The sequence below is a fragment of the Eulemur rufifrons genome, chromosome 19 (genome assembly GCF_041146395.1).
Source record: "Eulemur rufifrons isolate Redbay chromosome 19, OSU_ERuf_1, whole genome shotgun sequence".
NCBI classification, from domain to species: Eukaryota; Metazoa; Chordata; class Mammalia; order Primates; family Lemuridae; genus Eulemur; species Eulemur rufifrons.
The window spans coordinates 91,019,420-91,043,711 of NC_091001.1; the positions used below are offsets into that span (position 1 = coordinate 91,019,420).

Genomic DNA, 24,292 nt, shown 5'->3' on the forward strand with positions numbered 1-24,292 from the left:
TTCCTTGGTGCAGAACAGAGGAGAATTTTGAGTATACAGTTTTGCTGCCTCAGTAGAGGTTAAACACACACACACACACACACACACACACACACACACACACACCCCCCCCTCTGGGAATGAGTATAATCCTCATGCTTGGACAGCTCCTCAGAAACCAGTACTTAGAGAGAGGCTTTGAACTCATATAAAGGAAAAAGAGACCAATGATACAGATTTCAGTGAGTAGGTAAAGTCAAGGAATTAGGGATTAATCCTAGATGGACACAAGAGAGGATGGGGGTGAGGTGCAGGTCACCTGCTAGAGTCCAGGAGGGTGGATTGGAGGGAGGGCTTGGGGCACAGATCGGTAACCTGTTTCCATATTTCATATGAAGCTTAATGCTGCTTTTCCCCTAGCATTTGTCAGATTGTTATGAGAAGACCAAGTGATGACAATTAAATTATCAAATAGCAAGCAGAGGGTACAATATAGATGCCAAGAAATGGCAGCAACTATGAGCTGCATATTAGGGGCATCTACTTAGAGGCAAAGGTTATAGTTTTCTCATTGTGAAGCCAGAAGACACATGATCAAGGGGTCAGCTTTTCCTAGAGTTGCATGAAGGATTCTGAAGGAGCTGTCCTTCCATGGCTCACAATCCAAGGTGATCCCTTTGGTTCAGAGTTTGGAATGGGCTCAGAGAGAATTTGTTGATAACCGGAAGATTCTCAAAACACAAACTAAATGATCAATTTCAATGGTCCCTTTTCTTTCATTAGAGCTTCCTGAGGATAGGGTCAGTCTTACATGACATTTTATCCTCAGCCCCTAGCACACTGCAGGGCAGGCAGAAAGTGCTAAAATGTATGATGAAATTAGAATCAGAACAAATTGAGACACTATCCTTGGAACAGAAGTGGTGGGGGCAAGGATGAAGGAGATCCATGCCTACATATGCCTACCCTGTGCCGCAGCCCTTGGAATGGAGAGAAGATGCCTGGGAGGTGGGGAGGACCAGTATTCTGGGGATCCCAGTAGGTACAGAGGCACAACCTGAGGCTGCGTCTCCCAGACATGGCTGGACTGGGAATTCCGTCCCTGGAGAAATGAGAAGTGAATAAAACTGAAAACACAACTAACATGGTGGGCTGCTGGAATCTCTTCCTGCACAGGCAAACAGGTGGTGCAACTCGAGGAGGGCACGTAATGAAGCAAAGTAAAGCAGGCTTTTGATGGAGCCCATGGGAGCACCATCACATCCAGGAGCTAAGAGGAGGCGGTGGCCAGAGGATGCCTCTTCTGTCCAGGACATGGATCGGTTCAGAGGGCCCTGGTCAGCCTGGTGGCTTGAAGCATCAAGACACTAAAAGCTGAGAGAAAGGCCAGCTGCTAGAAACTGGGCAGATTTTGAAGAGGAAAGAGTAGGCAGGTTGGAGCTTCCTTTCAATGCGGCTTGCACCTTCTGTCCACGCATGGCATATGCCTTCTCAACACCATGCTGGGCTCTGGGGGTGGGAGCCAGGAAGTGGTTCAAGCCTGTTCCAGTTCAACTCCAGTCAGGCTTACACCAATACCAAAATCAAACCCAGTTAGAAAATATGCATGATTCCTTTGTCTTTGCATAGGGAAGCTCTTGAAAAAAAAAAAAAAGCTATTAAAATCACAAAGGAAAACATCAATAGATGATTTCGTAATTTAAAACTCCTATGAGAAAAACTAAAAATTAAAGGCCATCTGGACAGATACATAAAAGTATGACAAAAATTAATATTCTGCTGTACAAGTAGCTCATCCATATCAAAAGACTCTAACACAATACACAAAATACGGAAAAGGTATAAATTATTAATTGACAGAAGTAGAAATTCAGATGGATAATCAACAATGTTGAAGAAATGTAGATCAAAATAATAAAAATGTCAGATTAAAAAATTATAATCCCAATGCTGGCCAAGGCATGGCAACAGCATGTGATATTGGAAGTGTGAGTACAACCTCTGTGGAAAGCAATAGTCATTATATATCAAAACCTTTGACCTAGGAATTCTACTTCTAGGATTTATCATAAGGAAATACTCAAAGATATAGACCATGTTCATCACAGCATTATTTATAATTAGAAACATACAAACAACCTAAATGTCCAACAGTAAGGGACTGGTTAAGTACATCCATATTATGCAACCATTAATTTTCTTTAATGATAAAAATGTGTATCATAGTTTTAAAAGCTGATAAAATCTTATATGTACCAATTATATCGTAAATAGATTTAAAGGAAAGATATCAGAAAATTGTATTTTGTTTTTCAGTATTTTCCCAATTTTCCGTAGTGAGCTATAAACTATCCCAATTTTAAAAATTCAGTATTATTGAAACCAGATGAGCCCGAGGCGCTGCCACGCTCTGACCATCTTCCTGGAGACAGAAGCAGCAGTCCAGTAGCTTGGGGTGGCTCCTCCTTCCAGTCCTCTCTCGCCCCGCCCGCCTGCTCCCAGCTCCGCATCTATCCAGCTCCCCCAAGGTCTGCAATGGGTCTGTTCCCATGTCGAGGTTGATCCAGTGGGCATATGTTTTCCATCTTGGAATCTTTTGGTCTAACCAGTCTCATTACTCCCCAAGATTTGTATCCTGTGATTAAAAAAATTGATAGTATTCCAGCATCACCTATATCTATATAAGTACTGACCACAGTATTAACTTTTAATTTTGGGAAAGTATATAGCATGGTGAAACAATGCAACTGTAGACATTGATCTGTAATACTAAATAGCATTAAGGAATAAACAACCAGCTACTAATACCTGGCTGGGGCCCAAACCGCACTTAGTCGTTAGCACACTGCTACTCAATTCACAGCGCACAGACTGCTGCCAGTCTGCAATGAGCTAAATACAGAAAGGGAGTAAGGTGACATTGCTGCAACATTTTTACTGCATTTTACAAAGTATCAGTCTCTAATGGAAGGGGATGGCTAACCAAAAACTTGGGCCCTTCAACACAAACAGTGTGAGACACATTAACTAGAATATCTCACCTTGGACCATCTTATCCCACATAGACCAACTTACAGGACATCAAAGACAAAAAATGTTTACAGTACTTTCTGTATTTGTCTGCCTTTGGAGATTTTGGTCTTAATGCTAGGAGAGTATTTAAGCAGTTTTTAAACTTTTCTTTAAGATGACAACTTTATAGTTAATAGTTTCATGAATAGACCAATTTGCTTTACTGGTTCTCACATTTCCTTGAGTCCTCTGCACGTGCTCTTGGACCCAGGCCATCCTCGGTCTGTTGGGCTTTGTTCCATCCATCTGCAAGGCCTCCACACTCACCCTTCTCCCCTGGCTCCTCAGCCTGTAACATGCTGAAGTTATTCTCACACCAAAATATCTATTTCCCCAGTTCTGTCAACTGTCCCTCTCCACCCCTCGATTGCCCTAGTTTATGACCTACCACCTGCGCTCTAGGGTGGGTTTTTAACTCATCTCCTTGCCTCCCAACAGCTTGCAGAACAATCACCCTCAGTCTGACCAGGTTGCTTCCCTAATTAGAGCTACTTGAGAGCTCTCCATCGCCTACAGGGCAAGCAAAGGCCCAGGATAACCCAACCCCTCCTATCTTTCCAACACCACAACTGCCATCCCATTCCACTTAGCCTTTTAAGATCCAGTAACTTGAGCTCCCCTTTCGCTCTCTTGTGTCTGGAATAACTTTTTTCTGCCTGGCTAACTTCTTTATCCTTATCCTGCAAGACTCGGGGTATCTCCATTTAGGAAGCCTTTCCGGACCGTATCACTTCAGTGCGCATCAGCATTTTGCCTAAATACCCCTCCTCTGTGCTCCCAACAGTACCCTGTAAATAACTCTACCACAGAACTTACCAGAGTGCACTGACATCATGTTTTCGTGTCTGTCATTCACTCCTCAAGCACGGGAACCGGTACCTAGTACGAAGTGAGTGTTCAAATGTCTGTTAACATAAGGTCTGGATCTCAGATAGAACTGGTTTAATGTAATTGGTTCCAAATTTAGATGTTTAGATCTTGGTTTTTAAAAAAAACATAAACTGGACCTTATATTACCGGTATGGTTACTTTCATCTTATAAAGCTCTGAGGTCTAATCTAATGGGGGGGAGGGGGGCGCGGAGGGACAGGGAGGGGAAGTGGAGAAAATGACCCAGTGATATTTTAATGATTTTTAAAAACCCAAAACTGCAGGCAGATGATACCCTCGATAGCAGCTTTTATGATCTAGTCCTGATGGGAACCTGACAGTTAGTAAACCAACAAACAAACAACAACAAAAAATGGCCTGGAGGATTGGTGACTGTCCTTTTACTTCTCACTGCTGATACTTTTATGCTTAGAGTTGAGCTAGCATGCCTGTGGGTGCCATATAATTGAGGAGTTTTTTCCTTCTCATAAATTGACTCAATCACTATTTTGTCATTCTCACTGTAGCTCACCAGACCTAACACTATGTTTTAGAACCTTTGATTTCCCATGCACATACTACTGTTTGTTCTTCCTTTATCCATGCTTGAAGGAGCTCTGTACCTTGTACATGAAAGAGTTGCCCCTGAATCCCCTTTTTCTTCAGAGAGCAACTCACTGTTTAGAGTACAGTTTCTCCTGGTCAGCTCCAGATTCCAGGGTTCCCACACACCACTTTATTTTATATAAATACTGGCAAGGATCACCTTAGCCTTTTCTTTGTGGTAATTAGTCTCGGGAAAACATCCTTTGTTCTCCCACGCTTAGGTCTTGAAAGCGTCCTATTCTTTGTAGAAATAGCATTTCACACCATGGCAAAGTGTTTTAGAAACAAGACATACTAATTCACCTAAGTCTTTATTTATTTGGCTCTAGGAAGAATTTGCATGAAAATGAGACTGTATGGCAAGTACAGAATGTACTGTAACAGCACCAGAGAGGTACATCCTCTCTCCTCTACAGAGCCTCAATGTTTAATACATACATGTGACTTTAGTAATAAAACCAGATAATCCAGAAAAAAGGAGCCCTTTAGGAAAAAAAAAAAAATCAGTTTAGAGTGACTTTTCAAATTGACCATTCCTTTTCATATACTTAAATTCAAATAACAGATACATTCAGAGGCCCAAATGTTGGCATAGAATAAAATCATGTTCATTTATTTTTTTCTGCATCTTAGAATTAGAAGGCATAAAATTAAATATGTTGAATGTAATAAATTCATCCATACAAGTGCAAGTCTCCAGCTATAATGCATTTTATGGCAGATTTATTATTTTAAAAATGTACCAGTAAATCAAAAAAGAGGGAGTATGTCCATTTAACTTTTATTGAAGTGTATGTAGGAGGTCTTCAGAAATCAAATATGAGCATGAAGATACGGCCAAACATAAAATCTATCAAATTCAGTGAAAAGTTGCTGACTTTAAATAGTAGTTGTAAGAATGACCAATATATATCCTTTGTTAACAACCCCTCACTCTACAGTAAAAAAAAAAAAAATAAACATTCAGTAAACATTCTTTCCTAAGGTAGTTTCCCTTATATATCAGTGATTTATCCATTTCTTTGTATACACAAATTTGTTGAACATACCAATCAGTGGTTCTCACAATTGAAAAATAAAAGCACAAAAAAGTTTACACTCTTGTACAGGTAAATAAAAGATCACCTTGAATTAAACTGGATCTCCTTAAGGGCATAGTATAGTTTCAGTTTCATTACCTATTACATAATTAGTTTCTTACATACAAATATTGACATATTTGGCTTGTGCTTCGAAGCCTTTGTGTCTATGAAGTCCACGTCAATGCAGCTCATAATTGGAAGTCACTGGGGAGTTCTTTGCTGCTGCTGGGTTTGACCTGATCGTGCACTAGAGTCTCTTCAGCACCTGCTGTGGCCCTGCACACCTCTGAGGCATCCTCAGCATCAGGGTCCAAGCCTTCAGGGCAAGGAAGTTTCAGCAGCTCTTCACGGAGCTGAGCAGTGTGACGCTATGCAGGAGAAAATAACTGATATGATGAACTGTAAACCATGGGATTCTAGCACAGTATCACTTGAGGGAGGTATTGGACTTTATCAACATCTAAAGCATCAAGCCTAAAAATATTTACTGAGCACCTCCTTGTGCAAGCCAGTGTTAGACAGTTAATATAGGAGGCAGTAAGCAAAACTTGCAAGAACCTCTAACCTCAAAGTAATTGATGTTGCTGAAAAGCCCTGAGTAACACACCCACAGTCCCTACCCATGCCCCCAATCCAACCCAGAAACAGTATTACTGATCACTTAAAGACATCATTAATTTGATACATATACTCTTTCAATAACCCTAGTCTTGTCATATACACTGCCTCTGACTAAATGTTTTTGAGAGGAAGACAAGTCCCTAAGTCAAAATAAATCCACAGCTATTTTAGTGAATGAAAACAAGTATTTATCAGGCCTTATGTAAAATGTTTGCAAAGTGTTTCACACTAATTTTCTCACTTAATGCTCACAATAAACCTTAAAAACCTTAATTTTACTATTAGAATTAAAAAAATTTTTTAAACAAATAAAAAAGATCTATAGAGATTAAAGAATTTTTACTCCATACTAAAACTGACAGAAGCATGTAGGAATGTTAACAGACAGTGGCTGGTTGTCTACGAATGTGAAGTTTTGGTTTATAATTTTCTGGTGGGAAAGAAATGACCTTAAATATCATTTCAAGTACTTTAGTTGTATCGATAACTGACTTTGAAAATTAACCAACATTCACAGAACAATTTTTACTTACGAGGCATTGTGTTAAATACTGACAATATAAAGGCAATGAGTAGAGTAAGGAAGATAAACCTCTGAGCTCACGGAGCCTAAATTCTGGCTGGAGGAATAAGACATATAAACAGGATAAAACAGATCCACTTTGCGGCCACCTGTAAGGTTTCAGAGTATATTTACGTGCTGGTAACTCAAAATTCCTCTAGCCCTGATTTTCCTTCCACTGTGGACAACAGGTGAAAACACTGCCCAGCAAAGAAAAAAGCAAAACATGGCAATTCCGAGGGCCCAGTGAGGCGGTGGATACTATTGTGGAATCAAGCTGAACAACTGCATGCTTTTCTAGAGCATGGTAGAAAAGCAAAGGTATAGTTGAAATGATATAAATTTGGATTAATCCAGAGGCTGAGATTTTCAGGTCAGGGTGACACAGAAAAATGTCTATAGACTTTTGGGTAACAATTCAGTCCCCTGAATTTAAAAATAAATTTTATGTTTCTTTGATTCCCTCTCTCCCTTTACCTTCTGGTGAACTGGTTCCGTCAATGAATACCCTATTCTTTTAAAGCTATCAACAGGCCTAACGTTAGCAAGGCTTACTCACCTTGAGAGCCGCTGCATGGTGAGACATAGTCCTGCCTACCCGTTTATCACTGCTGTACTGCTGGATGTCTGCAATCCACTCCTCACACTGGGCCATGATCTCAACTCTTTTCAAGTAAAAATGTTTATGTATAACCTTGAGAAAAAAACAAGCAGTGGAATAAGCAGTGTTTATGGTCAGAATTTAAAACATACAGTACATAGCATTACAAAGAAATGAAATTTAAATGACACTGCAATGTTTCTCTGTCCATAAAATTCAATTTAGTGAACTCTACATCATTAGCAGGGAAGAATCAGGCTCATGATATCAGGTGTGTGTTGAAATACCCAGTTCCATAGCAGAAAAGAATGTCCCATCTCCCTGAGATATTTAAACAATCCTATTCAGGGAGCACAAGACATATATAATGCAGTATATTCAGAAGGTGACTATAAATAAACATGTAACCAAGAGAAAAGAATTCAAAAAGTATTGACAACAGAAACATTTTTGTCTTTAAAAAAGAACTCAAAGAAAACCTAGATAAGTATATTCTAAATGTCAAAGGCATTCACACAGATATCAGAATAGAGCCCTAAAAAAGGACCCATTCTTACTCTCCTAATTTTATCTTCTGGTTAATTTATGGGTAGGATTTTATTTTATAAAGTTAAATTTCCTTGCAATAACTGTGGCTTATATTTGGGACGTTTCAAAATCCTATCTTTGAAAAACTAAGTAAATTTCTTGCTGTGTAATAGTAAGAGTCTATTTCTGATAAATTTATATTAGAAAATAGACATTAATTTGGAAACATTATTTTGTATTCTGGTTGAGCTACTGCATTGTTCAATGAGCTTATCTGACCTAAAGAAAAGAAGGTAATATCTATACAAAGCAAAAATCACTAGGAAGACCTGAGAATGAATGTAAAACACCATTAAGATCCTATTACATTTAACAGTTAGTGTGTCTGATGCCAGTGAGGAGTAAGTATGATACAACTTCACATGAAGAAGCCAGATAACCACAGGAACCAGATGGGAGGTAAGCACACAAGGAAAAGATACTTTAGAAAAACAACAAACAAACAAACAAAAAACCCAGGGAGTTCAAGAAGGAGTGAGTCACTTTTGATTAGGAAAATCAGGAAAGCATTCACGGACAAGTGCCCTCTTTAATGCACGCTAGGTTTTACAGGATGAGAAGAATTATTGTTTCAAATTATATTTATTTGCTTTTTTGTAAAAGTCATTCCCCCACTCTTGAGTCCCATGTATTTATCACTTTAGAAAAAAATTTTATGCTTAAACCAGCCAATTATAATTGAGTATTTTTAATGCATTTTTAGACTGAAGTTTAACATGTACAGAAAGATACAGAAATCAAATGTGTACAATTGAATGTATTTTCCCACAGTGAACACACCAATGTAACCTCCACTCCAATAATAAACAGAACATCACCATATACGACAGAAGTCCCTCGTGTTTCCTTTCATCACTAACCTCACCCAAAGGCATATACGATCCTGACTTCTTTAAGCATAAGTTAGTTTTGGTCATTTTTCAACATTATATAAATGGAATCATTTACAGAGAGGGAAGGAAGGAAAAATTAAGAGTTCAGTTTTTCAGTGTTAAGTTTGAGGTGACTGTTATTCAAGAGGAACTGTCAAATAGTTTAAATATCTAAAGACAATATTTGAGTATTAAAGGTACTAAATAATTAATGTATGGTTCGAACAGGAGGAATAGAGGTTTTTCAAGGGCAGGAACTAAGTTTCATTCACCTTTGAGTTTGCAGCACCTTAGCACAGTGCCCAAAAACAGTTGATATTAAATATGGTTGCAAAATGAATTACTTAATATAAGTAAGCCAGGCTTAAATACAGATAGAATATTATGCTTCAGAGCACAAAAAAAAAGCTTATATTTTCTATATTAGGAAAAGTGACTTCCCACAGCATTTCAAGGTAAAAGTCAAGCCTCTGCAAAAATAAAATATCCAAATTTATCATCCAAAGGACCCTGGCAGATAAATTCACTTAGTAATAACAAAATCAAGATATGAAATGTTCTTTTTACATTCCTTTGGTGCACATTCATCAATGCTATCTGATAAAGAAGAGGACTTCAGTTATGGTACTACATAGTATTCATGCATAATATCTGCTTAAAGATCAATTTTCTGTCAAATAATATGCTAATATTTCCTCTGAAATATTTCAGGACAGTTAAAATGAGATGTGATGCTTAAGTAATTTGATATGACAGGTGCAAAGTACAACTGTACTTAAGCAGACCCTGGAGAGACAACTAAGCACAGGAGAAGAGCCACACTTCAGGATATGGTTTAAAAAAGCACATGAGAGTACTAAGGACAGTCTTAGAAACTCAGTATCATCCCACTTTTTCAAAAAGAAAAGACATGTCTTTTCCTTAGCATTCACATATATACATTAGTATAAGGGCAAAAATTTCTATTTGCAAGACCAACTTAGAAAGCATCTTGACCTTTAACAAAAAATATTTCTATGAGGAATATTTTAGTCACATATTTAGATAGTTTGCTAGTTAGTAGAATGTTAACTAATGAAAATAAGGAATAAAAATATTCCAAAATATGGTCTGATATCTTTTAGGATATAGGTAATTTTAAACCTGATCTGTGCTGTATTACTACTAAGTTTTTAGGATTAACTCTAAAAACTAAAGTTTAGTATACCAGATACTCTAAAGACAAGTATAATGCTAACAAACTATATTCTGTAATGTTTTTAATAAAGTATTTCACTAAGTTGATTGAACAAACCTCTTTAAAACATGGTGAAGGGTTTCTGATTTGTTCTAGCATTGCCCACTTAACCGTTGCTTGTCGAATGTTTCCATCGTATTCTCGAGAGCTCTGTGTGCCACTGGGAGTGCCTCTAGACCGTTCATATCCTGGTTCGTTAAAATAAGGCTCAGCTACTAGTATAAGGGACTGGACAGACACCAACACCTGAGGAACAAAAAAAAGTAAAGCATAATTGTAATGTGACATTTTTACTGCCAGTAAACTGATATCCTGCTTATCCACAAGGAGGCTCTTTTAGTATGTGTTTCCATGTGTTTCTGTCACCATAAAATTGATGTTCATGATTATGACATTGAAATATTTAACTAAAGCAAAATTAAAATAGGTGAAATAAAGTCTTATATAATATTTATATATCCATTTTATATTCTTGAAAGCTTGAATAAAAATAGACATGAAGATCCCATTTCCTGAAAATGCTAAAAAAAATTTTGTTTGTTCACAACTGATACCAATTTAAACACTGTGCTTAAATTGTCCTCTTACTCTTAAAGAACAGACAAATAGCCATGCACTCTTAACAATACTCACTTAAGGCATGAGGCAGTTTTAAATTTTTATTCCAAGAAAACTTAACTGCCACAGCATCACAAAAACCTTATTATTGAAAGTTCTCATTAGACCGGGTACAGTGGCTCACGCCTGTAATCCTAGACTCTGGGAGGCCGAGGTAGGCGGATCATTTGAGCTCAGGCGTTCAAGATCAGTCTGAGCAAGAGTGAGACTCCGTCTCTACTAAAAAAAAAAAAAAAAATAGGAAGAAATGATCTGGACAACTAAAAATATATAGAAAAAATCAGCCAGGCATGGTGGCACATGCCTGTAGTCCCAGCTACTTGGGAGGCTGAGGCAGAAGGATGGCTTGAGCCCAGCAGTTTGAGGTTGCTGTGAGGTAGGCTGACGCCATGGCACTCCAGCCTGGACAATAGAGTAAGACCCTGTCTCAAAATAATAAATAAATAAATAAATAAATAAATAATTTGAAAAAAAGAAAGTTCTCATTGGCAAGATGATCTTACGGTTCTAAGACCACTTCTAACCTCCCACTCATGTACTAGAAGGCTTGTTTCTCCTGATATAACTAACACATATTGAGAGAGCTCATGTCTACCTAATGTTAATATTCCTAGTTAATATACCTATATAACATCACTGAAGGCAGGGAAACATCAGATGCCATTGACCTATTTCATAAATGAAAAAGAACAAACAGTGATTGCACTTTTATTAGGCAAGAGGATTAAATGTTTTGAGATTAGCCTGGGCAACACAGCAAGAACCTAGTCTCTAAAAAATTGAAAAAAATAAAAAATAAGATTAAATCATATTGTGGATCTGTATCTTAGAAATCAAGGCATATAGTCCCTTAGAAAACTTTAAAAATGAATACTTGAAACTGAAATATTTGCCGTTATGGTTAAACATGACCTGGAGTGACGATGTTACTGAGGTCAAGGTCAACTACAGAAAAAATTATAATCTGTATAATTCTGAGACAAATTAAAAGAAACTAGATATATCATTGAAAGAAAGTGGTTTTCCTCTGGCTATATACTCTCTCCTAATTCAAATCTGATACATATAAAATAATCTTCCAGGGCATAGTTAGTTTCTGTGCTCTTCCCTTTTAAATACTTTTCCTCTTCTATTAAGATCAGTAGTGTATAATCTGCATTTTTCTACAAAAGCAGAGAAAAATTTAAATCAAATATTCATCACAAATTTATAAAAAAAATGATCCAGTAATTTATTTATTTAGTTTCATCTCCTTTGAAGCAAAATACAGTTTTATAAATTTCAGGCAGTTATAGATTCAAATAATAATTTATTTATTTATTTATTTATTTATTTTTTGAGACAGGGGATTGCTCTGTCACCCCAGCCAGAGTGCAGTGGCACGATTACAGCTCACTGCAACCTCCTAGGCTCAAGTAATTCTCCTGCTTTAGCCTGCCCAGCTGGCCACCGAGCTCAGCTACTTTTTCTATTTTTGGTAGAGACAAAGGCATGCACCATCATGCCAGGCCAATTCAAATAATAATTTAAAAATTACTTCAGATTCATAAGCCAATTTGGTTAAAAAAAAAAAAAAGTCCACTAAAGGAAGCATAAAGAACGGATACTTTGTGTACCAGAAAAAAGAAATAAACTGAGAAATAAATTTGGATATAACTTATTGTTTGCTAAGAGAAAAAAGAAATACACTGGATTATAAAGTTTGTACTTGATAACAAGGACAAAGAAAGATTACCAGAGACCCACTTTTACTAGAATTAAATTAAAAGAATACTTTTATGGCATGAATTCTCTTATCCCTGGGTGACACAGTGGTCATTATCATTCATTCATTCATTCATTCAGAGACAGGGTCTCAATTTCTTGCCGGGTCTAGAGTGTGGTGGCGTCATCATCGCTCACTGCAACCTTGAACTCCTGGGCTCAAGTGATACTACTGCTTCAGCCTCCCAAGTAGCTGGGACTACAGGCACACACCACCACAATCCGGCTAATACTTAATTTTGTAAAATTTACCTTTCTGAAAGTATATAAATGACATTTTATACTGCTACACTGAACTCAGCTGTTTTAAGAGTTATAATATTCAGCTAGGTGTGGTGGCTCATGCTTGTAATCCCAGCAGCACTTTGGGAGGCCAAGGTGGGAGGATCGCTTGAGGCCAAGAGTTTGAGACCAGCCTGGGCAACACAGTGAGACTTTGTCTCTACAAAAAATTAAAAAATAATTAGCCAGGCATCCTGGAGTGTGCCTATGGTCTTAGCTACTTGGGAGGGTGACACGGGAAGATCACTTGAGCCCAGGAGTTCAAGCTTACAGTGAGCTACGATTGGGCCACTGCACTCCAGCCTGGATGACAGAGCAAGGCCTTGTCTCAAAAAAAAAAAAAGTTTTAATACTCATTTTATGCAATTTCTGGACATTTGGATTGTCTGAACTGGATAGAGTCATTTTATTTTGCAGCAAATTTTATTATAGCACATAAAACACTAGGCATAAAGAATTTGATTTTCAGTATTCTCAAAACAAAAAAAAAATTTTATCTAGCCCTGACAGTGTATAATATTTGAAGTCAGAGAAATCACAAGAGAAAAAGTAATCTATCCCTTAGAATCTATTTTTTCAGCATCTGTAAAATGAGATAACACCTGCTTGTGTTACAGGATGACTGCGAGAATAAGCCTTTAAAAAAAAAAGATAGTAGGGTTCATAAGTGTTTAATACACAGCAGTTATTCTTTTTATTCCAGAGACAGGGCGGGTCTTGCTCTATTGCCCAGGTTGAAGTGCAGTCCTGCCATCATAACTCATAGCAGCCTGGAACTCCTGGGCTCAAGTAATCCTCCCACCTCAGACATAGTAGACATCTGAAGTGCCTATTAATTTCCTGTGAATAGTTTGTTCCAACCACACGTTAATACAGATGCTTGTCTGTGTATGCAAGAAAAGTTAAACATATTTAGTGGTTCCTATAATCAACCATTCATAAATGGCCACAAATGTAAACATGTGCTACCAGTTTTCTTAAAATGAAATGAAATCAGCTTGTGATTATAGTGCTATTCACTAGCATAGTTTTCCACTGAAGTAGGTCACTACCATTTTGAAATGGTGAAAAGCATTTTACCAATTAAACTGCTTCTCTTCCTTACTCCAAAGACGTTATTATTTCATATAAAATAGTTACTTATTGCAAATTAACATTTTGGATTGTATACTCTGTACTGTCTTATGTTTGAAATGTTTATAATAAAATGTTTTTTAATGGCCAGGCATGGTGGCTCACACCTACAATCCCAGCACTTTGGGAAGCTTAGGTAGGAGGACTGCTTTAGGCCAGGAGTTGGAGACCAGTCTGAGCAACACAGAGAAGACTTTGTCTCTACAAAAAAACAGAAATTAACTGGATGTGGTAGTCTGCGCCTGTAGTCCCAGCTGCTTGGGAGGCTGAAGCAGGAAGATCATTTCAGCCGAAGAGTCCGAAGTTGCAGTGAGTTATGACGCCACTGCACTCTAACCTGGGCAACAGAACAAGACACTGTCTAAAAAATAAATAAATAAATGTTACATAAACAATACTAAACTTGGTGCTATTGATAAAATATAATCATTCTTGATCACAATTCTAATGAATAATATGATTTTTGAGTTTAAATTATGCAAACAGTCAAGACTATTAGGTTGGTGCTAGTATGAGAACTACGGTATAAGATTAAAAATATGATTATTTTTATACAAATAAATACTTTTAGGAATCTCATGGAAAAAAGCTAAGCAATTATTATAATAATGCTGGTAACTGTCTAAAATTTTTTGAAGATCTTTTAAATTGTACATAACCTTAAAGAAAATTTGGAAGAGTCTCAATGTGGCAAAAGAATCTTTCCCCTTTGTACATATATGATAAATAAAAATATTGAGTACAATGTTGGGTACCAAAGTCTAATTATAAAGAAATAAATAAGCTATTCTGAGGCTTTTGAGTCTGGCTGTAGAGAAAAAGTTTCAAATAGAATAAAACAAAGCAATGTGTTCCTACTTACTGGCATTTCTTTCTGGTATAATGTTAATAAAATACAACAGGAAAACTACAGACCAATTTATCTTACGGATATTGATGTAAAGATCCTCAAAATACGAGGAAACTCAATCTAGTACCAGATACAAAGAATTAATATGCCATGACCAAACAGAATGTACCCTAGGAATGCAAGATTAGTTTAACATCTGAAAATCAATTATTATACAGTCATGCATCACTTAACAATGGGGATACGTTCCGAGAAATGCATTGCGAGGCACTTTCGTTATGCAAACATCATACAGTACACTTACACACATCTAGACTCAGGATATACGGTTTAGCCTATTGCTCCTAGGCTACAAACCTGTATACCCTGTTACCGGGCTGAACACTGTAGACAACTGTAACACAACTGTAAGTGTGTCTAAATATAGAAAAGGTACAGTAAAAATATGGTATTATAGTCTTAGACCACTGTTGTATATGCAGTCTATCACTGACCAAAGCAACTTGATGTAGTGTATGACTATAATACATCATGTTAATAGAATTTTTTTTTAAAAAGTCACAAGATGGCCGGGCGTGGTGGCTCACGCCTGTAATCCTAGCACTCTGGGAGGCCGAGGCGGGTGGATCGCTTGAGGTCAGGAGTTCAAGACCAGCCTGAGCAAGAGTGAGACCCCGTCTCTACTAAAAATAGAAAGAAATTATATGGACAACTAAAATATATATATACAAAAAATTAGCCGGGCATGGTGGCGCATGCCTGTAGTCCCAGCTACTCGGGAGGCTGAGGCAGTAGGATCGCTTAAGCCCAGGAGTTTGAGGTTGCTGTGAGCGAGACTGACGCCACGGCACTCACTCTAGCCCGGGCAACAGAGTGAGACTCTGTCTCAAAAAAAAAAAAAAAAAAAAAAAAAAAAAAAAGTCACAAGATCATTCCAAGCATTTGACAAAAAGTAAACAAACTTTTATGATAAAAAACACTCAACAAACTAGGGGTAGAAGGAAACTTCCTCAACACGATGAAGGGAATGATAAAAAAAACCCACACCAAACATCATACTCAGTGGGGAAAGACTGAAAAGTTTTCCCCATAAGATCTGGAAGATGACAAAGATATCCACTCTTGCCACTGAAAAGATATACTCTCCCCTGCCCAAGTCAATTTCATCACAGATTTGGAAATACAGATTCAGGAAACTATATGAAATACAGCAAAAGTCATATAAATAACAGTAGTATTATAAAACAAGAAGAATTCAGAAGTGAAATACTTAGTCAATAGTTGGGAAATAGTTGAATTACACCATATATACAAAAGATTATATAGCAATTAGAAATTTTAAGAATGTAATTTAGAAAAATGGATATGCTCTAATGTTAAGTAAACAGAGAAGCACACAAATAATTTACCAACTATGTTGATTATGACTATGTGAACTATGCATATGACAAAAAAGCCTAAAGGGAATATATAGAAAACATCGTTTTTAAATGCATGGGTTGTAAGTTTCCAAACTTTAAACCCTTGAGGATAAGTTTATTTTTTGGTATATAGTGTACTGAATACACAGGCAATATGAAAGCTGAAAAGCAAACCAAATCTCATAAGCTTGAAAATTAATTGTAAATTTATTTAAAAACTATATAAATTCAGCAGAAAATTCAAAAATTGAATTCAATTCTCAGGTAAGTAATTAACCTCATTAAAAGCAGAACATCTCTGAGTTTCCTTTCATAGTTAAATTCATCATAAGCTTAGTTTATATTGAAAAGAGTAACATACATGCAGAAAAATATTTTAAAGTTTTTGGACTGGAACTGACTTATTCATTTTTAAAGTGAAGAATAGCTTAGAGGAATATTCTAGTAACTTCCTAAGTTACTTTGCATAAATCATGTAACCACTTTTTTTCTTGGTCTCCACGTTAGCAAAAAGGAAAATACTGTATTGTAAAACTATTTATTTAATTTATGAAGATAACAGAAGGTCTTTTCAGAGAGTCAAAAAAGGTAACATCCTAAAGTATTATTTTTCACATCTTAATTCACCTAATGCAAAATAAGAATGTAGGAAAAGAATCTTTTCAGGGTAGGTCAACTTTAGTAGGCTTAACTGGGGATAATTTATGATGTTTTTTCTTAAACACTAAACTGTAAACGTGTATACACATTACATGTAAGAAAAATATTATGTAGCAACAATGATTATTTCTGCTTCCTAAATAAATAAGCAATAAGTTAATTCATATTATCAATATGTGTACCTGTCCACCAGTTTGCTGAGATTCTGAACTGTTAAGATAAAGTACCAGCAAAAAATGTTTGATGAGATATTATGTAACATATATGTTCAAGTGATTTGTGGAAATAACTTATAAAATTCAAGATTATGAAATCTGTATATCAAATGCTGTGCAAAATAAGAACTATAAATCCCAAGTTTTATGCATTTCAGGACAGTACTTTTGAGCCTCAGATAGGTTAAATTATTAAATATTATAGAAGAACCGTATCATATCCAAAGAAATATGATAGAGTAATTAACTTCTATTCACATAAGTTTAAGCTCTATAGTTTGAACTCAGAGATGGGAGAGACCTATCTGTCTTACCTTGATGCATCATAGTGTATTTTAAGAGCAACTCAGTAATTTTTTTGAGGGAATTTTGACAAACCTCAATTTTTGTCTTATACCCTAACTTGAGATTTTAAACTCTAGGTAACATTAGACGCCACTATACTGATGTCTCACTTATAAGCTATTTAATATGTATTTCCAACCAATCTACCTTTTTCTGTGTTTACTATATTTATTCTTGGTCACTAAATTATCTTTTTAAAAAATCCATAGTTTTTTATTCTCTAAGTGAAACTGTCAAAGAATTTTTGTTTACTTGCAAAAAGCTTGAGGTCTGGGGATTCCACTTCTCTTCTGGTCTTCCGTGCCATGTATTTAAGATGCTTAAGCAAACCTGAAAAAGAAAGGGAAAAAGTGTAAACAGAATTGAAAGAGAGTGCTAAAAAGCAAACTGTCACAACTGGAAGTAAAAATGAAATGCTATCATGTCCAAGTATCTTAGTTTTATGTCCCAAGACAAAATCCTAAAGGTCATTTTGTTAACAAATTGGCATCTTCACATGTGATCCAAATCTGTGTGGCACTATAATTTCTTCATATGAACCAGCACCTATTACATATCAACATAAATCACATTTTTAATGAAAAATAACTCTTTTAAAATACATATATTTTAATTTACAGATAATAATTGTACATATTCATGGGATACAGTGTGATATTTCAATACATATATACAATGTGTAATGATCAAATCAGGGTAATTAGTGTATCCATCACCTCAAACCTTTATCATTTCTTTGTGCTGGTAACATTCAAAGTCCTCTCTTCTAGCTATTTAAAAAAAATACAATAAATTGTTATTTACTATAGTCATAGTACTGTGTTATAGAACACTAGAAGCTATTCTTTCTATCTAGCTGTAGTTTTTTATTCATTAACCAACCTCTCTATTCCTTCCTCCTTCCTCCCCTTCCCAGACTCCAGTAACCACTATTCTACTCTCCGCTTCTATGAGATCAACTTTTTAAGCTTCCACATATGAATGAGAACGTGTAGTATTTATCTTTCTGTGCCTGATTTATTTAATGTAACATAATGTCTTCTCCAGTTCCATCCATGTTGACACAAATGACAGGATTTCATGTTTTATTAAATGGCTGAATAGTATTCTGTTGGGTATGCTGACCACATTTTCTTTATCCATTCACCTGCTGATGTGCACTTAGGTTGATTCCATATCTTGGCTATTGTGAACAGTGCTGCAATAAACATAGGAGTACAGATGTCCCTCTGACATGCTGACTTTCTTTCCTTTGGATATATACCCAGCAGTGGGACTGCTGGATCACATGGTAGTTCTATTTTTAGAAAAATAACTCTTTTCCAAAAAACCAAAATTTTTAGTGAGGAAAAGTGGTACTATTTTAGATTTTGTAAATCTCTTTCTAAATTTTGACAATGGAACATGGCTTAACAGAAGAGAGCTTGGTTTCATATCTGCCTCTACATTCAACTTGTTGTAAAATATTGTTTTTGTTGAAGTATATGGAATCTGGCTTCACACAAACATGAAGTTGGAAATCGGAGGACACCACAGACCCTCTTCAAAGGGTCTTGAGGATTCCCAGAGTTTCTCGAAATATACTTTAAGACATATTAGATACTCGTTCACTTAGACAATGGGAAAAAGAGAACTGAGGACATTTTGTCTGTACTTGTAAACTACTCTTGTGTTAAAAATAAAACTGAAGGTTGGGAGTGGCAGCTCATGGCTGTAATCCTAGTACTTTGAGAGGCCATGGCAGGAAGATCACTTGAGGCCTGGAGTTTGAGACAAGCCTGAGTAAGAGTGTGACCCCCGTCTCTACAAAAAACAGAAAAATTAGCTGGGCGTGCTGACGCGTGCCTGTAGTCTCAGCTACTCAGAAGGCTGAGGCAGTAGGATCACTTGAGCCCAGGAGCTTGAGGTTGCAGTGAACTGTGATGACGCCACTGCACTCTAGCTTGAGCAACAGAGCAAGACCCTGTCTCGAAAAACAAAAACAAAAAACTCATTAGATTTTGTGAATTTTTAATGGTAAATTTACAACTTCTTATAATGGGCAATAGATTTGGAAAATAAGCAGGTTCTTAAAAAAGCACAGAGGTCCTTCTCTTTTACTCTTTCAATGCTCTGTGAAAGCAGTAATGCAAAATACATGAATTCACTTGGGTAGTTTCACTAATAATTCAGAAAGATTTGTACCTGTGTGGCCTTGTATAATATTCAAAGTACTGTCAGACATGTCCCATTTGATCTTTAGAACATTCCTATGACTGGCAATGGCAAGTTGCTTATTATTATCCCTATCTAGATATGTTAAATGTTACCAATGTGTAAACTTTAAGTTTATAATGATGTGTATCATGGAACACATAGGGAGTTATGACGGTAAAAGACGATATAATTTAGGACACTGGACTCCCAAGCCCTTATTTTCTTCCCTATACCATGAAGCCTTAAGGAATTAATTTCTTAAATAAATTTTAATATTTTATACTTAAACTATATTCACGTTCCAGTGTCTCTTATGTAAAGACTGCTGTTTCATCTTCTCTAATTGGTTATATAAAACCTGTTCTTTGCTCTTCCATAGAAAGTAAGGTCTGCCTCTGATTAAATCTTCTACACAAACCCAGAAAACTAATTCCAGCTATTGATGAAGACAAAATAACTTGCAGCCACAGATATGAAGCAGGCTGTACGTTTTGAAACAAATAAGGCAAAACCAACGGAAAACTTGGGGATATCTTTGATAAAACAATCAATTTCAAGTACTTGCCATTCTCACATCATCAAAGAACTGGCTGCTTATGAAGTCTACACATTTCTTCTCACCTAGTAGTTTTTAAACACTGAATACTCAGCATAGAATTTACCACTGAAATTCCATCAAACTGCCCAAAATTACTTCGAAAAGTGATGATTGTTCTTTTTAAATCCAATTTTAAAAAATTTACTGTCATGTGAGATGATTTTTATTATACCTCTGTCAGTATTTTTTTTACAGCAATGCATCTTCCTGTTTTTAATACAAGAAAATGTAAAAACAATTTAATATAAATTACACTTTAAAAGTAAGTTCACAATAGTGTGTATCATGGAACATAAAGGAACTTAAGATAGCAAAAAAGAAGTTATGATATGCAAAAAAGGAAATCAGAGTACATGGTATCATGCTTTTGCCATTCATCTTCTTTCAGCACTTGTGAAAAGATGACTGGAACCAGAGATGTGGGAAGTAAAAAAAGTTAAGGGGCAAAGATACACATTGGCCCTGATATATCCTGAGCAGGGATAGCTCTCAGGAGTTGGCCATGGATATGCTGGGTAAGTGAGTCCCTCAGTAACCTAAGACCGTAAGTACTTCTTAACACTGTAGTGTTGCTGCCTTCTCTTACCCCTCAAGCTAATCTGTGCACATAAGGGAATAGTAGCATGAAGAAACTCATGTTCTCTTAATATTAATAAGAAGATGACCAAAACAGTATTTTTGTTCAATTTACAAAAATCCTTTGTATACAATACATTGGCGTTAGAAACAAAATACTGCAATTACTTTACCTTGCCATCATTATAAAGGTTTGGATTGAATCGTACGCTATGACCACCCGTTGTCTCTAGATTCACGAGAGGGGGTGAACTGGGATAATCTTGAGGAAAATATACATCAAACTCAAAGCAGCCATTTGCATAAGGGGTGTCGGCTGGACCAGTTATCAGAACCTAGAATGCATACACAAACACACAAAAATCAATATTATTATTCCTAAACACTAATATTTAGAAAAATATAATCCAACATCAAATAAGAACAACCTTCTGACAGTTGCATTATATACGACTCTACAAGATTGCATTAAAAACGAAATTAAAAGTTAAAAATAATATTGCAGTGGGAGGATTCAGTTGAGGTCAGGAGTTCGAGACCAGCCTGAGCAAGAGTGAGATTCTGTCTCCACAAAAATAAAGAAAAATTAGCCGGGTGTGATGCTGCGTGCCTGTAGTCCCAGCTACTCGGTGGCTGTGGCAGGAAGACTACTTGAGTCCAGGACTTTCCGGTTGCAGTGAGCTATGATGATGTCACCGCACTCTAGCCAAGGCAACAGAGCGAGACTCTGTCTCCCAAAAAATGTTAAAAATAATAACAGGAATAGGAAATGGTCTTGGGTTAGAATTAAATTGATTTGGTTTTGGTGAAAGTAGGCTGTTCAAAGAAAGATGCTTTATTGGCAGCAGGAAATTTACCTTAATATCAAATACCTTTTAAAATAGTAAGTTACTTTTTTTCTGAGAACTTTCCTTCATGACTTTCTCTATAGTATTTTCAACAATTTGAGATTTTACGTACATTCATTGTATCTCAAAGGTATGAGGAAATTTATCTGCTTTAAATCTTCATATAAGTGACTGCTTTAAGAAATAACTTACTGTTTTGTATTCATCTCTAGGATAGTAACAAGTAGGTACAGGAAACAAAGTTCTCATGTAACATCTTATGACAAAAAGATTTTGAGAAAACAGTAGGTATTTCCTTAGGGGTTACTGGTAGTCCAAGAAACAGCAGAGAACCTTACAGTCAGTGCCAGAATTATTCAATGAATTTTGTTTGAGTCAATCAAGACATATTTATTATGCAACACACGAGCAACAAAACCCTTCATCCTTAAGAGCTGTGTGTGGAGGCAAAAGGGCACTAGAGTCTCAATTTGTTACAGCTGTGATTTCTGCCTTGGGGCTCTACGTGGGGATCTTTCAGGTATACCACAATGCTTAACAGAGACAAACTCAAGTTTTTACTTGTGTGGTTTGTACTTTCTTAGGCAATGATCCTATAAAGGGTTACATTGCTTACAAAAAGGAACAGGTAAGTGTGTGGCCAAATAAGCAAGGTCCACGAGATTTCTTCAGAAAAATTATCCCCAAAAGCAAAACAAGCAAGCAAACAAATAAAAACCTTCCCATGAGTCAGTGGGTCAAAAGTTTGCTGTGTATCTAAAGAAGATAGAATATTTAACCCATCAATTAAATCATAAAAGTAAAGAAAGTTTTTTTTTCAGGTGTCAAATCTTTGGGATTTAGTTGATGGAGCAATCTCCTGGAATTTGAGGCCAGTGTTAAAACCTAAAAGGTACAGATTATGTATCACTGTACTACGATTCATTACTTAATTTATAGAACTTATGGATTTATAAATACATAAATTTCCTAGAGAAGAAAAAAAGATCTATCTCTGGAGAGTAAAACTATAAAACATATAAACATGTAAAAACTACTTTTTTCCTACTGATCAGCATTAAATCTTTTGATACGATGCTCTGAAACAGTGACTGGCTGCATACAGCCTTTGCTCAAAGATGGCTCTTTTTGTATTTTCTTCTAACTTTTTATTTTGACAGTAGTCTGATCCAACACTCTGAACTAACATGAGAAAAGGACTTCTTTCACTGAAGTCCATGGTCACCAAAATTTTTATTAAATTTATTGAAATGAATATTATTTCTAGTATTTTGTATAAATATTTGAGTAATTAGATTTGCCAGGGAGATATAGAAAAAAAGTTCTTGTTTCTACCTTCATGATGTCAAGTCGCTCCTCATCACAGCGTACAAACACGCTAGAGGATGATGACAGAGGCAGCGAGGTTGACAGTGTCACAGCTTCCTGGGCAAGGCGGCGGGCTCTGGCAGCACTGTTTGCATCATTTGCGTTTTTCACCTGAGATATGTAGTGGTAATTTACTTTAAAACCCAATTTCCCATCTTCATCTTCAGAAACCATTTCAAATGTATCTAAAAGAAGAAGGGGGGAAAAAACCCACTGAACAAAAAAAGGAACCACAATGAGAGTAGCTGTTGTAATAATAAAAACCACAAATAATCACTAGTCCTTCTTCCACCCAAAATGGAGAGGACTACAGTGTGAAAGAACAGCAAACTATAAATGTTTATCCAATACCTACATATATGTGTTAACACTGTTAGATGGATGGACTATGAATTGGAAGCAAAAGCAAGACATGATTTTTAATCTACAACGTGGATATACTAGGTAAATTATATCAAGTAGCTAAACAACAGTACAAAGTGGCAGGTGAATAATCTATTATTAAAAGAGTAGTACATATTTTGAGCTTGTTAAAAAAAGGTTTTAAAAGGTGTTACATAATACTTTGCCAAAATAATTCAGAATGTAAAATTATAAAAAGTATTCTCACTATATTTCAATTTTTAAAAGTAAAATAAGTCTTTATGAACTTGTGTTGGTTTGGAATTAGAGAACAGAAATGCCAAGCTAGAATTTATTTTTTACATTACTTCAGAAATTTATGGTAAAAGAATAAAAGATTACAAGGGTAATGTTTAACTGACTCAGGAGAAAAAAACTATCTTCTAAGTCCTTTGAACATATATAATTAATGGTTTAATTCTAAATCATAATAAACCATTTATTTAGGAAGATTTGGAAGGACACAGTTATTCTTTACTTTGTAAGTTATGTAGACAATAGAAAGAAAAAAGTGAATTCAAACTATCACTAATTCAGATTAATCCCATCCTTCACAAATGTGTAAAATAAAGCTACTTACATAAACTTTAACACTAAATTAAAACCACCGGTTAGGGCAAATATTGTCATTACAGGCAATGAAAACTTTTGATCTTATGCTCCATACAATTCTAAATACATGGAAAAATATTCATATATGTTATAATTAGCATTAATTCAGTAAATTTTACCAAAAGCATACTAAGTGCAAGGTCCTGAGCTAGGCTCTTTGGGTCAAATGACTCAGATGAAACTACATTTGCCTTCAAGGAGTTTATAATCTAGAAAAACAGAAAGATCTACAAAGGTCTGGGCACTGCTGTGTTTAAATAGAAGTACGATAATCTTTAACAAATCTTTCAGAGACAAAAAATAATTTAGTTCA

General features: G+C 36.0%; 1 protein-coding gene across 4 annotated transcripts in view; it reads right to left on the bottom strand.

Moving 5' to 3' along the window:
* Positions 1 to 4,806: 4,806 nt before the first annotated feature.
* The window catches only part of BIRC6 (baculoviral IAP repeat containing 6), a 220,746-nt gene continuing 201,260 nt past the window's right edge, over positions 4,807 to 24,292 (bottom strand). For 2 of the 4 annotated variants that reach the window (XM_069494939.1, XM_069494940.1), the window contains exons 69-74: positions 22,933 to 23,150; positions 20,923 to 21,084; positions 17,632 to 17,709; positions 10,148 to 10,336; positions 7,352 to 7,486; positions 4,807 to 5,977 (exon numbers count right to left, since the gene is read on the bottom strand). In XM_069494939.1, the coding sequence (XP_069351040.1) occupies positions 5,798 to 5,977; positions 7,352 to 7,486; positions 10,148 to 10,336; positions 17,632 to 17,709; positions 20,923 to 21,084; positions 22,933 to 23,150 (962 nt within the window). In that variant the 3' untranslated portion in view covers positions 4,807 to 5,797. The remainder of the gene's footprint in view (positions 5,978 to 7,351; positions 7,487 to 10,147; positions 10,337 to 17,631; positions 17,710 to 20,922; positions 21,085 to 22,932; positions 23,151 to 24,292) is intronic. The other 2 variants (XM_069494938.1, XM_069494937.1) reach the window with 1 other exon arrangement.